This window comes from Amia ocellicauda, chromosome 15 (assembly GCF_036373705.1).
Source record: "Amia ocellicauda isolate fAmiCal2 chromosome 15, fAmiCal2.hap1, whole genome shotgun sequence".
Classification (NCBI taxonomy): Eukaryota; Metazoa; Chordata; class Actinopteri; order Amiiformes; family Amiidae; genus Amia; species Amia ocellicauda.
The window spans coordinates 14213717-14230551 of record NC_089864.1 but is presented as its reverse complement, the minus strand read 5'-3'; the positions used below and the strand labels follow the sequence as shown (position 1 = coordinate 14230551).

The window sequence follows — 16835 nt, the reverse complement described above, 5'->3', positions numbered from 1 at the left end:
ATAACTTTCCGAATTGGACATTTAGTAAGACACTGAGTTTTTTGTGTTCTGTAAAAATGCTGGGAGCTCCCCATCTCTTCATAATTCAGAAAGTGACTGTGATGGCAGGATAAATTGTAGAAATAACTTTTGTATTTGAAGGAATTGTAGAGGGGTGGTGTGTATCTGTTTTATGGACAACAGTGCTGAGAGTGTAATCTGTGTGCTCTAGCAAGTTTATATGCTTGTTTATGTGGTGTAAAAAATAGTATAATTAGACAGACACTACTTCAACATTTTAATTTTAATGAGGTTATAGAAATACAGGCATATAATAAGGTTACATAATGCAAGAAATATCAATTGATTAGACACAGTAGAGTGTAAATCTGCGTTGTGTTACTATTTTGTTTGTGTATTGCTCTGTCACTTCATGTCAACTATATGAACATTTATTTTCATTATTCTCTCACATGAGCTATTTGCACAAACATGATGCAATTTAGTGTGGCGGCAAATGACATCTTCATCACTTACACAAGACACACAACACAAAGTGTTTCTCATTATATTGGCATTGCAAACAAATACGAGAAGCCTACATAGTTCACCTTTCACCAAAGAAAAGGTATGCACACATAAAAAAACATTTCTTATAAAAACGTTGTTATAACAAATAAACTGGATTAACATATGCATGAAGTATAGTAACAACATTAAGAGCATGTGAATAAATGTTATATTGTAGATTATATATGTATTTGCTATAATATTAGAAAGTTCTAGTAATTGAAATGAATAGCATTGTTTCATTGTAATACAATATTCTAGACTGTTCTCTAGTTATTTTCTATATGGACTTTCATTGTATTATCTTACTTAACACAAGCTTCCAGATCTCATATAAATTCAGCAAATTGGTTTGCCTTAAGCTACATTAATTTGTTTTTAGAAAATCTAGAATTCTGTTCATAAGGACATATGGGTGGAACCTAGTGGGGGACATTCCACAAGCTGACTCTAAAAGTAGAGCTGTAGCCTTGTGTACAGAGTTGTGTACAGAGTTGTGTACAGAGTTGTTGTAGCTCAGTTGTTGTTGAGCTGTTGAAGTGGAATTGGAGGCTAGTAGAACTGCAGTGTGGGAAAGAAATTAGCAACTGTGAAGGCAGCAACTAATAGATGCAACAGTAATACCTGGGCTAGCTGATACATTGAATATTGCTATAACTAATATGTATATTTTGTATACAAGATTTTATTTGTTTATTTAACTAGTGAATAAAAGTTCTTCTTGCTTGATTATACTGGGGCATCTGCTGCCTATTTCGTCTATTTGAATCCATCCATCCTGATCGAGCCTGAAGCATTCACAAACAATATTATCTTGTCCATGAACAGCGTGTCACTGAAGTTAATCTCAATCAAATCCAGTTGTATCAGTTCAGTTCACCACATGCATAATAATGCAGTCATTGATTAAGTATCCAAAAGACAATAGCAGATACAATTAAAGAAACAATTAACCTCAGGGCAGAGGCAGGGCTGCATGACCCCGGCAGATTTCTGTAGCATCTCAAGTTCGGTATGAAACTATAGACCAAAATGCTTTAGCAAACTAATAAAATAGCTCACAGAAAGGGTTAAATACAAACTAATGATTGCGTTATAGACAAAACTGAATCAACAACATGAAACCATTAATAAGATAAAGAATATAAAGTAAATAAAAGTAACATTTTTGTTGTAATGGATCCTTCATTTAATTTATCATGCTTTCTGTCAGTTTGGGTTGTTTTGAAGGAGTCTCCTATTGATCACCATCAGGAGCATTTTCTGCAGAAGTACTTTCCTCACTGTTATCAAATGCACTGTGTTCTGACTGCTCTGGCGGGAGGAACACATCTCTTTCATTTTCCCTTCTAGTCTCATCAGGGCTCTGAGCTGGAGCTTGAGGCTGGGCAGGTGACCTTGGTCTTTTGTGTCCGGTCCACCTGAGTGCTTTCTTCAGTCGCTCCTGCATTTTTGTCTTTCTTTTATTGATTGGTTTATTCAAAACACTTTCAAGGACATTTCTTTCTGCCACAATGTAAACACGCTGGTATCCTCTTGTCACTGCAGTGTATAGATGCTGTACGTTCTGATACTGTGTCGGTGTCATCACATATACCAGCGTTGGAACTTCTGAACTCTGAACAATAAAACAATATTTGTATACATTATGCATCTGCACAGTAATTATATATAAGTATGCATACAATTGTTCAGAGATTTCTTTCCCGTAGAAATCCCATATTTCTTTACTTTTTTATAAGCTGTTGAACAACCTAGTGTTGTGGTTAAGTCCAAAAATGTCTACAGTACCATAATTCCTGAAATGACCATGCGGAAAATCTAAACGATTTAGGCTCTAACAATAAAGCATGATCAGCTCATGTTAATACATGTATTTATTAAATGTATAAACACTCAGCATAAGTCTACTAAATCAAGTGCTTAACTATTCAAAGGCAATGTCTTTATTAATAGCACAACTTAAATAAGGTGCATTAAATAAGAAAATGTAAGACATTTTCAAAAGGAATTGTTCTACCTGGTATGTGTGAATGGTTCTTGCCCATGCATGCCTCAATTTACAGTCCTTCCTTAAAGCACTGCAAGATGCCTTAACTTCATAATCATCTCCATTATTTAGTGTCAGGTATCGTTTGTCATTTTTTTCCACTTCATCCTGGAAATAATAAAACTGTTAAAGTATAGAGTATAAACTGAATAGTCTTTGCAATCCTGTGTACCAATAAACACCAATGTGTATAAAATGCAATGCAAGGTGTTCTGTAGCCTGTGGTCCAGACTACATTGATGGAGCTATGCCTGATTAATTTGTGCTACAGCATAAGATTACACATTTTCCTCCTCCACTAGGCAAACCTCTTTCACAATAAGCTACCTTTGTTCCTTGTCATATACATACACATTATGTCACACAGACAGCCACTGGATTTTTTTATTGTGAATATTAATTACATTTAAAAAATAAAATAATTGAAAAAATATACATGCACAGGATCTAATCACATAAACCATGCTGTACTTTAGTTGTGTCTAACTTCCCCAAACTATTCCTTCAACAACAGACAGCAGAATACTAAACATTTGAAGATTTGGTTGCCCTTAGCTGCTGTAAGTGCGCAGTGAATTTTCTGCCTAGTTAATATTTTTAAACTGCTGTTTCAGGGAAGCGAGCTAGAAATGCTCTACTCTGCTCCATAAACATGACATTACACCAGCAGAGTTCAGGCAGAGAGAGGTAAGGTTTCAGTGGCATATCAGCACTTTTATTTTATTTACTGTATCATCGTAGAGCTCTAGAATGTTATAAAGCAATCAAACACCACATAATCGTCAAACTAATATAACTGTTTTTTTCTAAATTTATGTTGAGTTATTAAGTCTTCTAATTCCCTTGTTTCCTCCAACCCTATCACACATTATACTATGTATATTGAACTGTTTGCTCATTATTGCTTGTAGGCTGAATTTCCGTATAAGCTACAGACCTATCTGATCAAATGCAGATCACCAAACTGCACATTATAGGCTGTTCATTTCAGCAATTTAATATTTAAATATCATTTTTTATATATTTTGAAATTACTATCCTGAAATAAAGATATGATACTTTATATTGTTTTGTTTTTCATATTGTAAATGTTTTTTTTTTATGTAATTAATGCACCTGGCTTGTGTACAAACTATTGGTTTATGTAGATATGATTGTTGTAAATGTTATTTTACATGGTAATGTTCAGCATTTTGTGTTACTTTTATCATTTACCATAATCTGTAATCTAACAAATCAAAACATAATAAGGCTTTATGAGATATGGTTCTTCCTTGACTCTTGTGTTTGTTTAAAATGCTTGGAAATTAAACTTACCTTCTCAATGAACATTATCTCCCCATTATGAAGTCGAACAAAGTCTTTGCTGGGTTCTTTAGATCTGCTGTCTTTCACATACAAGAAGTCTGAAACATTTCCATTCTTTGTACAACAGACTTTGTCACCTGTGCTGAATATGAACCTGGTCTTATATCTTATACATAAGAAAAAATGGATTGCAGTTAAAATATTAAGACTGATAAATTAAAATATTACACACAATTTTATTTTTTACATTTTACCACACACCTTGTCTTTACTGAAACTGTGACCTTTATAAATATAACTAGTGCTACAGTCACCCATTTTCACACAATGCAAAAAATAATAGAATTTCCAGTCAAAGAAATACTACTAAAGATTTGTGTTACTCATATGTATAAATATCTTTGAAGCTGTAAATATGCACAGTAAATCTTACCACAATATAAATACTGACATAGAATTGTATAAATAAGTTTGATAAGAATGAAGGAAATTCTCACTTCATTTGATGAGAAGAGTAAAGTGTGCAGCATAGGTTGTTTATGAAATCACAGTCATCGCTGAAAATACATAAGACAAAAAATATATGAATACATTATTCTAAATATATTAATATAAATCATACAGTATATTATTTAAATATACATGAAACGTATTAAGAATAATCATACAAATGTATATGCATTCTATTGTTCATGTTTGTTTGTTTTTATTCACTGTACATATATTATAAACACACTGCAAATAAAGATTCTGTGTGTTTTATTTTTAAAATGTTTATGTATCTCTATACAATCTATATATTCTTCAAGGCTTCAAGGCATTCAAGACAGAAAACAGGAGACACTTCTTCACACAGAAAGTCGTCACAATCTGAACAAACTCCCCAGCGATGTGGTTGAAGCTGAAAATTTAGGAACATTTAAAAATAGACTGGATAGGATCCTTGGATCACTCAGTTATTAATGGACACCAAACGAGCAGGATGGGTCAAATGGCCTCCTCTCGATTGTAAACTTTCTTATGTTCTGATATATACCTTCTTTGTTTTCTCAGTATGTTGAAAAAAAAATTGAACCTATATGCAATTTTAGTGTACCTGGTAAAAATGCAATCAACCAACACACATGGAAATCTACTTTTAAACTAACCCTAGCCCAGCATAAAGCCTGACTCTAGTTTGACCCCTAAATAGAATTATTTGGATTTAGCCTTGGTTGGAGATAGACAAAAAACAAAAACATAAGTGGAAGATTGGAAGTGGAATTAACTAATAGCCGGAAGCCCCAAACTTAGCGAACATCTAAAAAGAAATGACAAATTGTTAGTCATTGTGTTTTAGTTTACTGTATAGAAATGCAATGCTAATTCTAATTAAAGTCTTAGCTAACTTATCTAATAAGGGCATCTCACACTAGATAAATCTATATGTTAGCTCTAATGCAAATGTAAGTTAAAAGATATGATTTTAAATGTTCTTAAATTACAGCAGAGGTTAGTACCATTATTCTGTTATCATTCATTACAGGTCAAACAGAGAGATCCTGATTCTATTTTATGCATTATCATAAAAACAAACCTGAAAAATAAAATGTAATAATTAGATTCAGTTCTTACTTTTTAAATGTTATAAACTGTGAGGAAGAAGCATCCTGCAGCCCCGGAACAAACCTCTTGAGTACTTCAATAACTTCCTTTAGCTCTGCAAATTGAAATAGGAATTATGACATTTTGTCAGCAACTAATTAATTAAATTCTGCATAATAATACTGTATTATGTCTGCACATGTCTGTTACCTCATTGTACTAGGATGTATGCTCATTGTATTTTGTACTAATTGTACTACTGCACATTTGTAATGCTCTAAATTGTACTTTGTATTGATTGTATTATGACACTGTTGTAATGCTTTAAAATGATTCTTGTGTAAACTAAGTCATCCTTGATAAGGGTGTCTGTTAAAAAATATTCTCTCAAGTCTTAAGATCTTAGCTTGTGTTGTATGTCTGATACCAGTTACTGTTAATACATCATCGCTTGGGGTTCGCTAAGGGTAGGCAACTAACACTGCTGCAGTGGGACCCTTTCTTATATATTAATCTCTTGTCAGTTGATCTTTTGGCACGATTAAACTTGTCTCCATTTCTGATTATATAAAAAATAAATAAAAATCCTTACAAATGGTGTGCATACTGTATTGTACAAACTATAAGAACAATTAAGTCAATGCAATTGAAACTGGAGCTTTTTACAAAGTTCCACTTTACTTTATTACTAAAGCATTTATTTGGTCTTGTACTATTTCTGTTTTAACTGTGTCACCCTAAACAATAATCACCACTTCCTACTTTTCTGAACCTCACTGGTGCTGTTACTAATTAAACTACAGTTGGTTTCAAGGGACACTTAAATGTTTAAAAATAAATAAACCGAATATGATTTAACATATACTTTAATATGTAGTTGTCATTCATTTAAGCAACAGATACTGAATGTATATGTTTTGTCACTAAAACCCACTGTAGTCTATGAAGGATGTGAATAATTCTAGAGGCAACTGTACCTGTTGGCCTAGTTAGTAGTATTACTAGTTTATTTACTAGTATTACTTTTTTTCCCTCTCTGTTAAATTTAGTTTATTAATTGAAACACAGGAAAGCATCTCAACACTTAAATAATAACAAAGTACCAAAAGTAAAATGATTGACAACAATTTATGTTGTACACCATATTTATACAAAAACATTTAATAGCTTTACTATTAAGCTTTACTATTAAGGTACACACTCGATGACGTGCATGGGCTGATGGCGAGGGATAATCTAAAATAAATAATATTTATTGAAATGTTTCTACATAGGTTTGACATAAAGAAATGAACAATGGAAATAATAGTTTTAGGTTTAATTGATAAGAAATCTTTCATTCCCATACAAACAGATATAAATGTAATCCACTTAACACTGTGATGTGAGCTCAGTAATAATTCATATTTTACTTTCTAATTGGTTGCATCAGTATAGTGCATTCCTTATTGCATTAAGTAAATACAAATTACAACAAATATCTGACTGGATATAGCAATGGCTTGATAAATACATAAATCCAAAGTATAGTTCAGATATAATCCAAAAACCATTTTTGAACTTGATGAATTCAATTTGATATGTCAAATATTTGAATTGCTATGTTTTAGTTAAATTGAATTTGTAATGATTGATGTCTTTTACTTAACTGTATTTTTGTACTTTCTTTTGCACTTATGTTGTAAGTCGCCCTGGATAAGATAATAATAATAATAATAATAATAATAATAATAATAATAATAATAATAATAATAATAATAATAATAAAATATTCTGAACAGAAATGCTCTGGTGAAATCCATAAAAATGTATCCATTTGCTTGAGAAGATGCAACAATGTAGATAACACGGTTACACCTAGAACTGAAACACAATGTCCAGCTACACTGAATTAATATTTCTTCAGACTGGGAATGTGCAACATTGAAAGGTAGACTAGGGGCCGGATTAAATCAAAACTTTGGCCCACCTGCTAATAGCAAACTACAAACCTGTACATCATAGTGGTTACATTTATGATTAGAAGAAAGTGTCATCTCACTAAAAATGAAGCCACAACTGAGCATGGTTTCTTAAACAACAAGCTGTCATCAATGTTAATGTTATAAGAGTTTTGTAGTGCAGAAACAACATTTAATTGTGAAAAAAAGGCAATTGGCTGGCAGAGGGTGGGGAAATAAAATTGACATTTAATTTGCATTAAAGATGCAATTATTCAATGTTGTTGGATAAAAAGCATAATAGATAAAGATAAATAGATAAAAAGATATCAAGTTAAAATGAAGCTCATCACAATATAATATCTTAAGGTTGCTGATCTAATTTCATAGCTGAGCTGCAAGCCTTCTATTTATAGTATAGAGGATATTGAATACAAATATTTAAACAATGGGCTAGAGTCTAGCCACTAGACCAAATACAAAATCTGACATATGTGCACACCACAAAATAAAAACCTGTACCCTACTGCAGTCAATTATTTGTCAAAAGCCACTTTCACTAACTTCATTTAAAATGTGATAGAGTATTTTATAATTTGCAATTCACTGGAAGGTCTGCTTTGATTTGGTCTAGACTCTAGGCAAAGTGTTATTGGACGTTGTGAAGCAAAAGATGCACAACCCTATCTGCAAGCAATATTTATTTTGGTATGATTGATGATTATTTGGGGTTGAACCCTGTACTCACCGTCATTTGTCCCACGAGTCAGAGGTACTAACATAAATCGTTTGTCAGACATCATTGAAGCTGTGTCTATAGCATTGATGTCTATCTCAGCATCAAATTGTGGCATTTCCTTCCTCCAAATCCTATGAGATATTAACAGCCATTAAGTCAGCATTATACTTAATAGTTACTATATTATTACTTTCAACTTACAATATAGGTATCACAATTTGGCCCTTGTCAAAGTCGCTCAGATCCTTACGCTTGCCCATTTTTCCTGCTTCTAACACATCAACTTTGAGGGCAAAATGTTCACTTGCTGTCTAATATATCCACCCACTGACAGGTGCCATGATAACGAGATTATCAGTGTTATTCACTTCACCTGTCAGTGGTCATAATGTTATGGCTGATCGGTGTATATGCATTAGTTTGTGCTACGTTCGTGCTGGTTTGTGTCGCAAAAATCATTGTTTGTGCCAGTATGGTTCCCGAGATATTAAAGATTATATTTTATGAGCTGTGAAATCACTCAGCACCCCATCAACGTCCACATCACAACAAAATAGTCCTTTTCGTTTGTGCTATGTTTGTGCTGGTTTGTGCCATTAAAAGAAACATTTGTGCTATTTTATTTCACGAGTTATTAAGCAATACTTTTTAATGAGTGACGTCACCTAGCACCCCATCAAACTCCAAATCAATCCAAAGTGGTGTCATTTGTTTCTGCTATGTTTGTGCTGGTTTGTGCAGCAAAAATCACAGTTTATGTCGGCATGGTTCTTGAGATATTAAACAATATATTTTAATTACTTCAAAGTGGTCTTTGTCCTTTGTGCTACGATTGTGCCAATTTGTGCTGGAAAATGCATAGGCTATTTTGGCTGTATCTGGCTTCAAAACAGGGTTCAAATATTATTCTGTATTTAAAAAAAGACCTAGAAAACATACCTTGCAGCATTGTCTACTATCAGCTGTGACTCTGATCTGTGATTGGTTGTCAGTTCTATGGCACATCGGAATTCCTTGAGACTCTGAAATATGTCAACTAGTGTATTCCCAGGGTCAATGCTGGGAAGCTGTTTAACATCACCTAAAAATAAAACATACACATTAATAATATGACAGAAGTATTTGGAGGCGATTTGTCATAGCTAATTTGTTAAATTTGCATGAAATAATACATGGAGAAGCTGTTCCAAATCTGGTCCTGGAAGATCACTGTGTCGAATAGTTTTTATTCCAGCCCCATTGTCACCTGCTTACCTGCTGCCTGCTTGGTAGAAGTGGATGCAGGAGGCATTAGACAACACATATGCTGTCGCTACTGACGAGTTCATTCACCTAAATTATTTCTTATTGGTATTACTTGTTATCCAAGGAATCAACACAGGTTTGTGTGTAATGCCGCTTTGGCAGCAAATCAGTCCATTACAAGAAACAATTGTTAGTTTTAGAAAAAGATTAATAACTTTTTTTTTACTTGGGAACTGAAATTGCTCTGACACTTCAGAATAAAAAAGGTGTTTTATAAAATAAACGCACCCATTATGATAAACTTGTTGAGTTTAGCATGTTTTTCTAATGCTTCTAACACACAGTAAAGGATTTTCACTGACACCAGGCTTCCCTCATCAACCACCAGGACTTGAGTCTCTGCATACAACCAGTTCTCTGGAAAGCCTGGTTCATTCTTATGTATCCAGTAACTAAACAGCACCTAGAAAATAAAGAAAAATACTAATATGAGAAAAATATAGCGTTAAAGTCCAATAAGCATTAGTAACTGCATCCAACACATTGGATATACCGCATTCTTTGCTGGAATTGAATGTATTATGGGTTGTTTATTATATATCATATTTGTTTCACACTATGTTATATTGTTACCCTAATAACTTAAAAAAGTAGTATGGGTTGAGATGACCCAATGTTTGTATTCTGTATTCTATTCTTAAATACATTAAAACGACATACCTGGTGCAAAGTGTAAGCCCTTAATCTCGTCTTCTTCCTTAAAACAGTAGCTGCTCTTCCAGTTGGGGCAGTCAAGAGAATTTCAGGATACTTCCTTTGAGCTCTTTTCTGATGGCCACATTTAGAGTTTTCTTGTTTATGATCTAGATCACATAAGGTTGCCTCAATGTACCTGGAGACAACACTAGTTTTGCCACAGCCTCCGTTCCCACTTATCGCTACTACATTTTTGTGGCACAGTAGTTGGAGTGCACTTTCCTGATCAGTGTCAAACTGCATTTGCCCATCAGACTCTCTCTCTGCAACTTCGATCACCTTATCCACTGTCAAGTCAGACATCCACAGGGGCATCTTTGACAGTTTTCCCAGACAGGTAGCTATACCCTTTTCACTCCTTAAATAAATGTCCAGAAATAAATCAACTGTATCTTCCGCCACCAAAATCTCATGTGTTTTCAAAAACTTGATGGCTTCCATTATTTCCTCATCTGTCAATTGCATTTGCCGACGAATATCATGTGTTTTAACATAGGTATGCCCCCATCTTCTACATTGCCTTTTAATCTCATGGTATACTCTCAGGGCATTCATATGCAGCTCTTCCATGTGTAATTCACATTGTTTGAATGCCTCCAGATTACTTTCACAATTGACAAGACCAAGTTCTCTGGATGTAATCTGCAAAAATAATTAATCAGTAAAAACGCATTAAATTCTGTGCAAATCATGCACTGAAAAAGTATTATGGAAGCTTGTCTAGACTTTAATCAACATAATTGGCTCATTGAAACTTATAATAAATTCTTAGGCAAATATACCAATATATAAATACATAGATTTGAAAACATTATTTAATTTTGATGAAGGTTGTACAATATAAACCTATACAACGTTTTAATTTTTGATAAAGTGTAACTTTTGCAGTTGATTTATTTAAGATAATTTCCTAACTTTCAAAACTGCAATTGTGATTGTTCAAAGTTCAATTAATAATGATTGTTTAGACAGATATAATCAATAATTCTATATTAACATTTCCATAAAATAAATGAATGATTATTGCAAACATATACTTACACATGAAAAGCCTAGCTTCCATACATTGTCCTGTATGATCTCCTGCAGGTTTTGTAAGATGTTTTCTTGAACCATGCGAGATCCAAGAATGCTTCTTGCTTTGCTTGTAAACAAGTTTGTAAACTGTTCAGGTAAAAGTGTGGGCCCATGCTGCATTATTAATGGGTATTTTGAAGCGGCCAGAACAGCTCTTCCTTCATCTGATTTTACACAAAAGTAAATAGAAGATGTGAGCATTCTAACTAGGTCGATTGTGTGATATAATAAAGTCCCAACCTCCTTCACCTGCCATTATATAAGACTTTATATAAAAATAATGTAGATCATAGTAGTCAATCATCTAATTGTGAAGAGAAGCCTATAGATTAACCAGTAATTAATTGGTCAGTTGCTGTTTGTAGTTGTTTATCTTGCTAGTTTCAGTATAAGATCATAGATCACAGTGAATAATGGATTACATTTTATTATAGAATTCCTATTGTCCTATTCTAATCTAAAATATTGTGCAGGTGTTGATTCCAGTAAAGGTGTAGCACTGGTGTATGGCAATGTGTTATCAGTTTTATTTGGATAGATAAATCATAAAGAGGAACTGTATTTATTTGCAGCTTTATGGTTGCAGTTTATCCAAGCATGGTGTAGTTGGAATTGATGCTGGTGTGCCAGTAGGAGGCACTTAACAAAAAAAAGCAACACCCCAGTACAATGAAAGGTGCCATCCTTCAGATGAAAGGTTAAAGTGAGTTCCTGACTTCATGTAATCATTAAAGATAATGCAACACTAAAAAAACAATTCATTGAAATAATGTCTTTCAACAGACCTTATCTGGCCTCTCTGTGCCTAACAGCAATGGTAACTAACTATTTTTATTGTCTTAGATAATCATAGATAGCATTTCTGTGGGAAGCAGAGGTTTCAAGTTGTGTAAAGATGTCGGCTGAGCTGAGCCTTGGCATTGCAATTTGACTAACCATCGGTCTGTCTTCAGTACTTCTAAAATTTTGTCTTTTGTTTGTTCAATTACACTAGACTGGCATAGTTGAAAAGTAATTTACTGTAAATTTGAGAAACTGAGAATTTAGTGTGTGCTTTTACAGACTTCATCATCCTTACATAAATGCCTAATATAAATGTATTAGAGCCCCTATTAGTGAATCAATTATTACAATTATAAATTAAGGATTCAAATCAATGAACCTATTTGCTTACCTGAGGTTCTGATGTTTTCCAGGTTTTGTTCAAAATCTCTGTCTTTATGCATGTCTTTGAACGTGTTCAAATTATTTTCCAGGTCTTCCAGGTCAGTAATGCTATTCTTTGCTGCCCATTCTAAAAACGTATTTCTGAAATCTTCAGTAGTTTTACATTTTTTCAGAAACTCTGATATAACTGATTTTGCATCTTTCCCCAAGTTCTTCCGCAGACTGTAGGATGGATAACCCACTAGGGTCCTCGCATGTATCTTTCCTGTAACTTCCCACCAGGAGTCAATGAATGGAAAGCGGCCCTTCACTCTTTCTATTCTTTTCTTGCCTTGTGTCACCTGCAAAGAAACTAAAATACACATTCACCACATGTATCATCACCTCAAAATTTGAAAAGTTTTGTAATGCTACAAAGATGCTTCTTTAGTCCTTTAGTTTCTCTTGTAATACATTACATGGGATCCATCAGTGAAAGTTGTCTAATGAAGCTTCTTATAGGCTACTGTATGCTGTCACTCAAGCAGTCCTCCCCTGCTTGCTAAACTGTGACGTACAGTAACTCAGTCTTATTTTTACTGGAAACCAGAAAGGCTCAGGCGTGACCTCATTGCCTTTGGGTAGTATCCTCTTTCTCAAACTGTCTCTCAGGTTATGGTAGCCCAAGCTGTCACAAGGGAAACCAGCAGCCGACTGGTTAGGAACTTTGCCCTGAGGCCACAGCCTGCTAAGGGGAAATCAAATTAACAATCAAATCAAATCATCTTTATTATCAGTAGATAGAGACTGGCAGACAGGCAGAACAATGGTGGGAGCTGGGGAGAAAAAACATAGCTCAACCGTCAAACCCAAACAAGAAAAGGCCAAGAACATGTTTACAAGTCAACACCGGATTCCAGTCAGTGGGGCACCTTGAAAATGTGCCCAGGACAAAGCCACACCAGTAGAATGTTCAATGCCACCAGACGTCCATGGCAAAATACACACCTGAAAGCCTGAAAGTGGGGGGGCAGGCCTGGAACTGCAGGGAGTAGCAGAGTAGCAGCCTCCTAGGCTTGCAATGTACAGAGCCAGCAGACTGTGTATTTCGCAGCCTTTTCATGACTGTGCACCTCCTGCATGGGCCCTGCGTAGCATTGACAGTCATGCTGCACTGCCGGTTAGGGCAGGAGAGGTCCTGGAATTCCACAGAGATATGCAAGAGGAACACCATGGCTTTGATGGTGGAATCAACCAGAGGAAAGGGAACTAAGCCCAACTCTTGTGCTCCCCAGAGTTTTGCAGAAAGCCTTGTCACCATGAATTGGGCCAGGGGCAGATGCTGGATGTCCCCACAAAGCCTGGACTTCGGCAGTAGGGGAACAGCCCTCAGCAGATGCTACATGGGCCACCCTCTTTTGTACAGAGTGGGGAACAGGTACTTAGGCCAGGGGATCTGTCCCATCTGGACAGACATGCTCGAGGCAGGCCTGTCTTTGTCTAGACTCTCTAGGTCCTCCAAGACCTAGGCGTTTAAAGCACATGAAGCAGCTTCATTCCCACCCATAGTGATAGTGGCAGCACTTGCCCTGCTGTGGAATGGGGGTCTGGGGTGGCCTGGCTGGCCAGCTGGAGGTGCATTAGCTACAGCACATGTTCCATCTGGTTGTCGAGGCCCCAAAGAAGACAGGATGCTATTTACATTATCTATAATGTTGCTGTTAGTATTATCATCATTAGCTATTATATGCTAACTGATTTAAAAAAAATAAATTAGTAGCTTGGCTATCCAGCACGGTCAATACAACTGGTTAGTTCCTAAATTGTGAGTAACCATTCATTCAATACTTGGAAGAAATAAATCTGCAATCTGGCAACATTTCAAATACAATGAGAAAACGAAGAAAATGTCCTAAGATATTAACTACAGGAAACGAAACTGAATGTGGTTACAATATGACTGGAAAAAATACAATTAATTTGAGGAGTTAAATACATCAAATTCCATTTGTAAGATCCGTTTATTTATTTCTTAGACAAACATGAACACTTTGGAGGTAAAATAATTATATTGAATGTCAGTCCGTGATTCTTACATATTCTTAGAGTAATAGTGAAGATTCCTTATCTGTTATATTAATTTGTTCATTAATTAATTTGATTTGGTAAGTAATAAGTGTAATAAGTTGCCACACAATTATTGTATGGATTTAAATGCTAACACATTTGAAGTGTCTTAATTCTAAAGTTAAAAAAGGTAAATTAACATAATTTAATTAATATTCCAAAGACTAAAACTGAATTGAAACACTAAACACTAGCAATTGGCTTAAGTATACTGCATTAATATAATATAATATAATATAATATAATATAATAATATATTAAGACAGAAAAACAGATATAAAATATTTTAAATTATCAAAATCCAAAGAGGATGGGCCACGACAGTGAATGGCAGAAAATGAGGCTTAGTTACTGTGTGTCAAGTAGGAGAGGGCTGCTTGAGTGACAGCATACAGCAGCCAATAGGTAGCTTTGTTACAAAACTTCACACATCCCATGGTAACAACATAGGCTTCTCATCCTTTGTGTAGTATCCTTGACTCCAAAACAATATTATTTGAACTCCAAAAGGTAACAAGTACATTATTTCTAGCACAGCTGCTGCTCTTACAATGTGAAATGGCTCAAAGTGCTATGCAATGGAATTGTTATATCAATCCTAAGCATAACACAGGAAGTATAACAATAACATTTCAGTCCCATATTCCCCACTGTTCTCCTAGCCAGACATAATGACTGTGAGTCATAAAGGATAAACAGTTACCTCAAACATTGGAATGAACCCAAGAGAAAAAATCCCGCTCTTTTAAAACCAGATTGTCCTTATCAGATTATCATCCATTATTTTATATATTAAAATGTAATTAATTTAGTAACTCAACCATGTTTTATTAGTAACAAATATTTTGATATAACAGCACAATATAATATTTTTTAACCTCTGACTAAATCTGTAAACTGTCACTGATATCAAAAACAGTACTGAGATTTCTAAATGTCCCAGTTTTTGTTTAATGCACATTTATCCATTACTCGTCAAATATTTAGGAAATAACTGGAGTGAACTGTATGCTTATACTGTCCCTGGTAGTCTCTATCTGATATCACCTGTGCAACATGGGTATAATAATAATAATAATATCCAAATTTTGTAAATAACAGTAAACAATTCCATGCAATTAAATACCTTGTATTTGTCGTAGTTTTGACTTGATAAGTAGTCCACCTGAAAAACGTATCTCTTCTAAATCGCCCATTTCGTCGTCCTCTTCAGAAGATGACTCGTCATCTGTATCTTTTACCAGTCGTTTGATTATATACCCTTTTATTTTCTCTATGACATTTTGTGAACGATCTATTTCTCTATTTTCCATTTCTTAAAACTTAAGATGCCTTTTTATGTGAGTAAAGAGAGTGTCATTTGACTTGGTCTCCTGTTTGAAACTTCTCTGGATGTGGCGCCTAATATTCTGAAAACTGCCTTGTCTGGCAATTGATCTTATGCCACGACTGTATCTAGGCGCTGCCCCTTCTCATGCGTCGTTGAACAGGAAACACTCTATAACGGTACAGAACTAGTACATTGATTCAAAAACAATAACAATACTGTATGAAAAACAAACAAAAAAACAATATAACTAACTTTCTTCGAACAGTTTATCATCATGATAATAATAATTTTATTATTTTATCAATAATATAAAATACATGTGCATCTGTGAGAGAAAAGAGTAGTTATATAAATGTATTCATTTTGTGTTCAACGGTCTGCAGTAGAAGACTAATAATTGCTGATTGATTTACATATAACTTGTACATCATTTAAAATTACATTTGTTTTACTGGTCTGTAAAAAGGGGGAAAAAACATTAATACAAGATGACTCACCCGAGTTGATCTGACATCACGGTCCTATTGTTAGTGTGAATAGGATTTAATGTGTATTTAAAGCATTTCAGCATGATAGTGTTTTCTATGCATGTTTAACCCAATTTTAATACTACAAAAATCTTTTAGCAGAGAAAGTTTATAATAAAACATATAGCAAAATGAGACAGTGGGTCAATTTAATTTTAATGAAGATTTTTCACAATTCACTTTTCTTACCTAATTGACTGTTAGGGGTGCTGGCACCCTTTTTGCATAATTGTGTAGCTGAATCTTCCGATGATGTCAAATGATGAGCCAAAACCATTCAGATCTATGGGCCAAGCAGATACTCAAAAGGAGGGTGCTGATAAGAGAAGGTGTCTGCCATGGTCCACGCACAGCTAAGATATCCCATTCTCAGGCAGGGGGCATTTAAGGCCTATTGTAATTAAAAAGGGAGGGACTAGGGGGGGTTTTGTGGAATAACTAACTATCTTGGCACCAT

General features: G+C 34.5%; 1 protein-coding gene across 1 annotated transcript; it reads right to left on the bottom strand.

Moving 5' to 3' along the window:
- Nucleotides 1–264: 264 nt before the first annotated feature.
- LOC136771773 (DNA helicase B) lies at nucleotides 265–15927 on the bottom strand. Its single transcript, XM_066724286.1, has 12 exons — nucleotides 15648–15927; nucleotides 12423–12767; nucleotides 11213–11412; nucleotides 10136–10813; nucleotides 9704–9878; nucleotides 9110–9251; nucleotides 8180–8301; nucleotides 5522–5606; nucleotides 4405–4464; nucleotides 3917–4073; nucleotides 2570–2707; nucleotides 265–2167 (listed from the first exon to the last, which is right to left on the bottom strand). Exons 1-12 carry the CDS (start codon nucleotides 15832–15834, stop codon nucleotides 1787–1789), a joined length of 2670 nt encoding a protein of 889 aa, XP_066580383.1. The 5' UTR covers nucleotides 15835–15927; the 3' UTR covers nucleotides 265–1786.
- Nucleotides 15928–16835: the final 908 nt, after the last annotated feature.

Coding starts and splice junctions, on each gene's coding strand:
- LOC136771773 (XM_066724286.1), bottom strand. CDS start 15,834: ATGGAAAATAGAGAAATAGATCGTTCACAAAATGTCATAGAGAAAATA. Junction 11,413..12,422: donor GGAAAACATCAGAACCTCAG/GTAAGCAAATAG, acceptor GTGTAAAATCAG/ATGAAGGAAGAGCTGTTCTG. Junction 10,814..11,212: donor GGAAGCTAGGCTTTTCATGT/GTAAGTATATGT, acceptor TTATTTTTGCAG/ATTACATCCAGAGAACTTGG.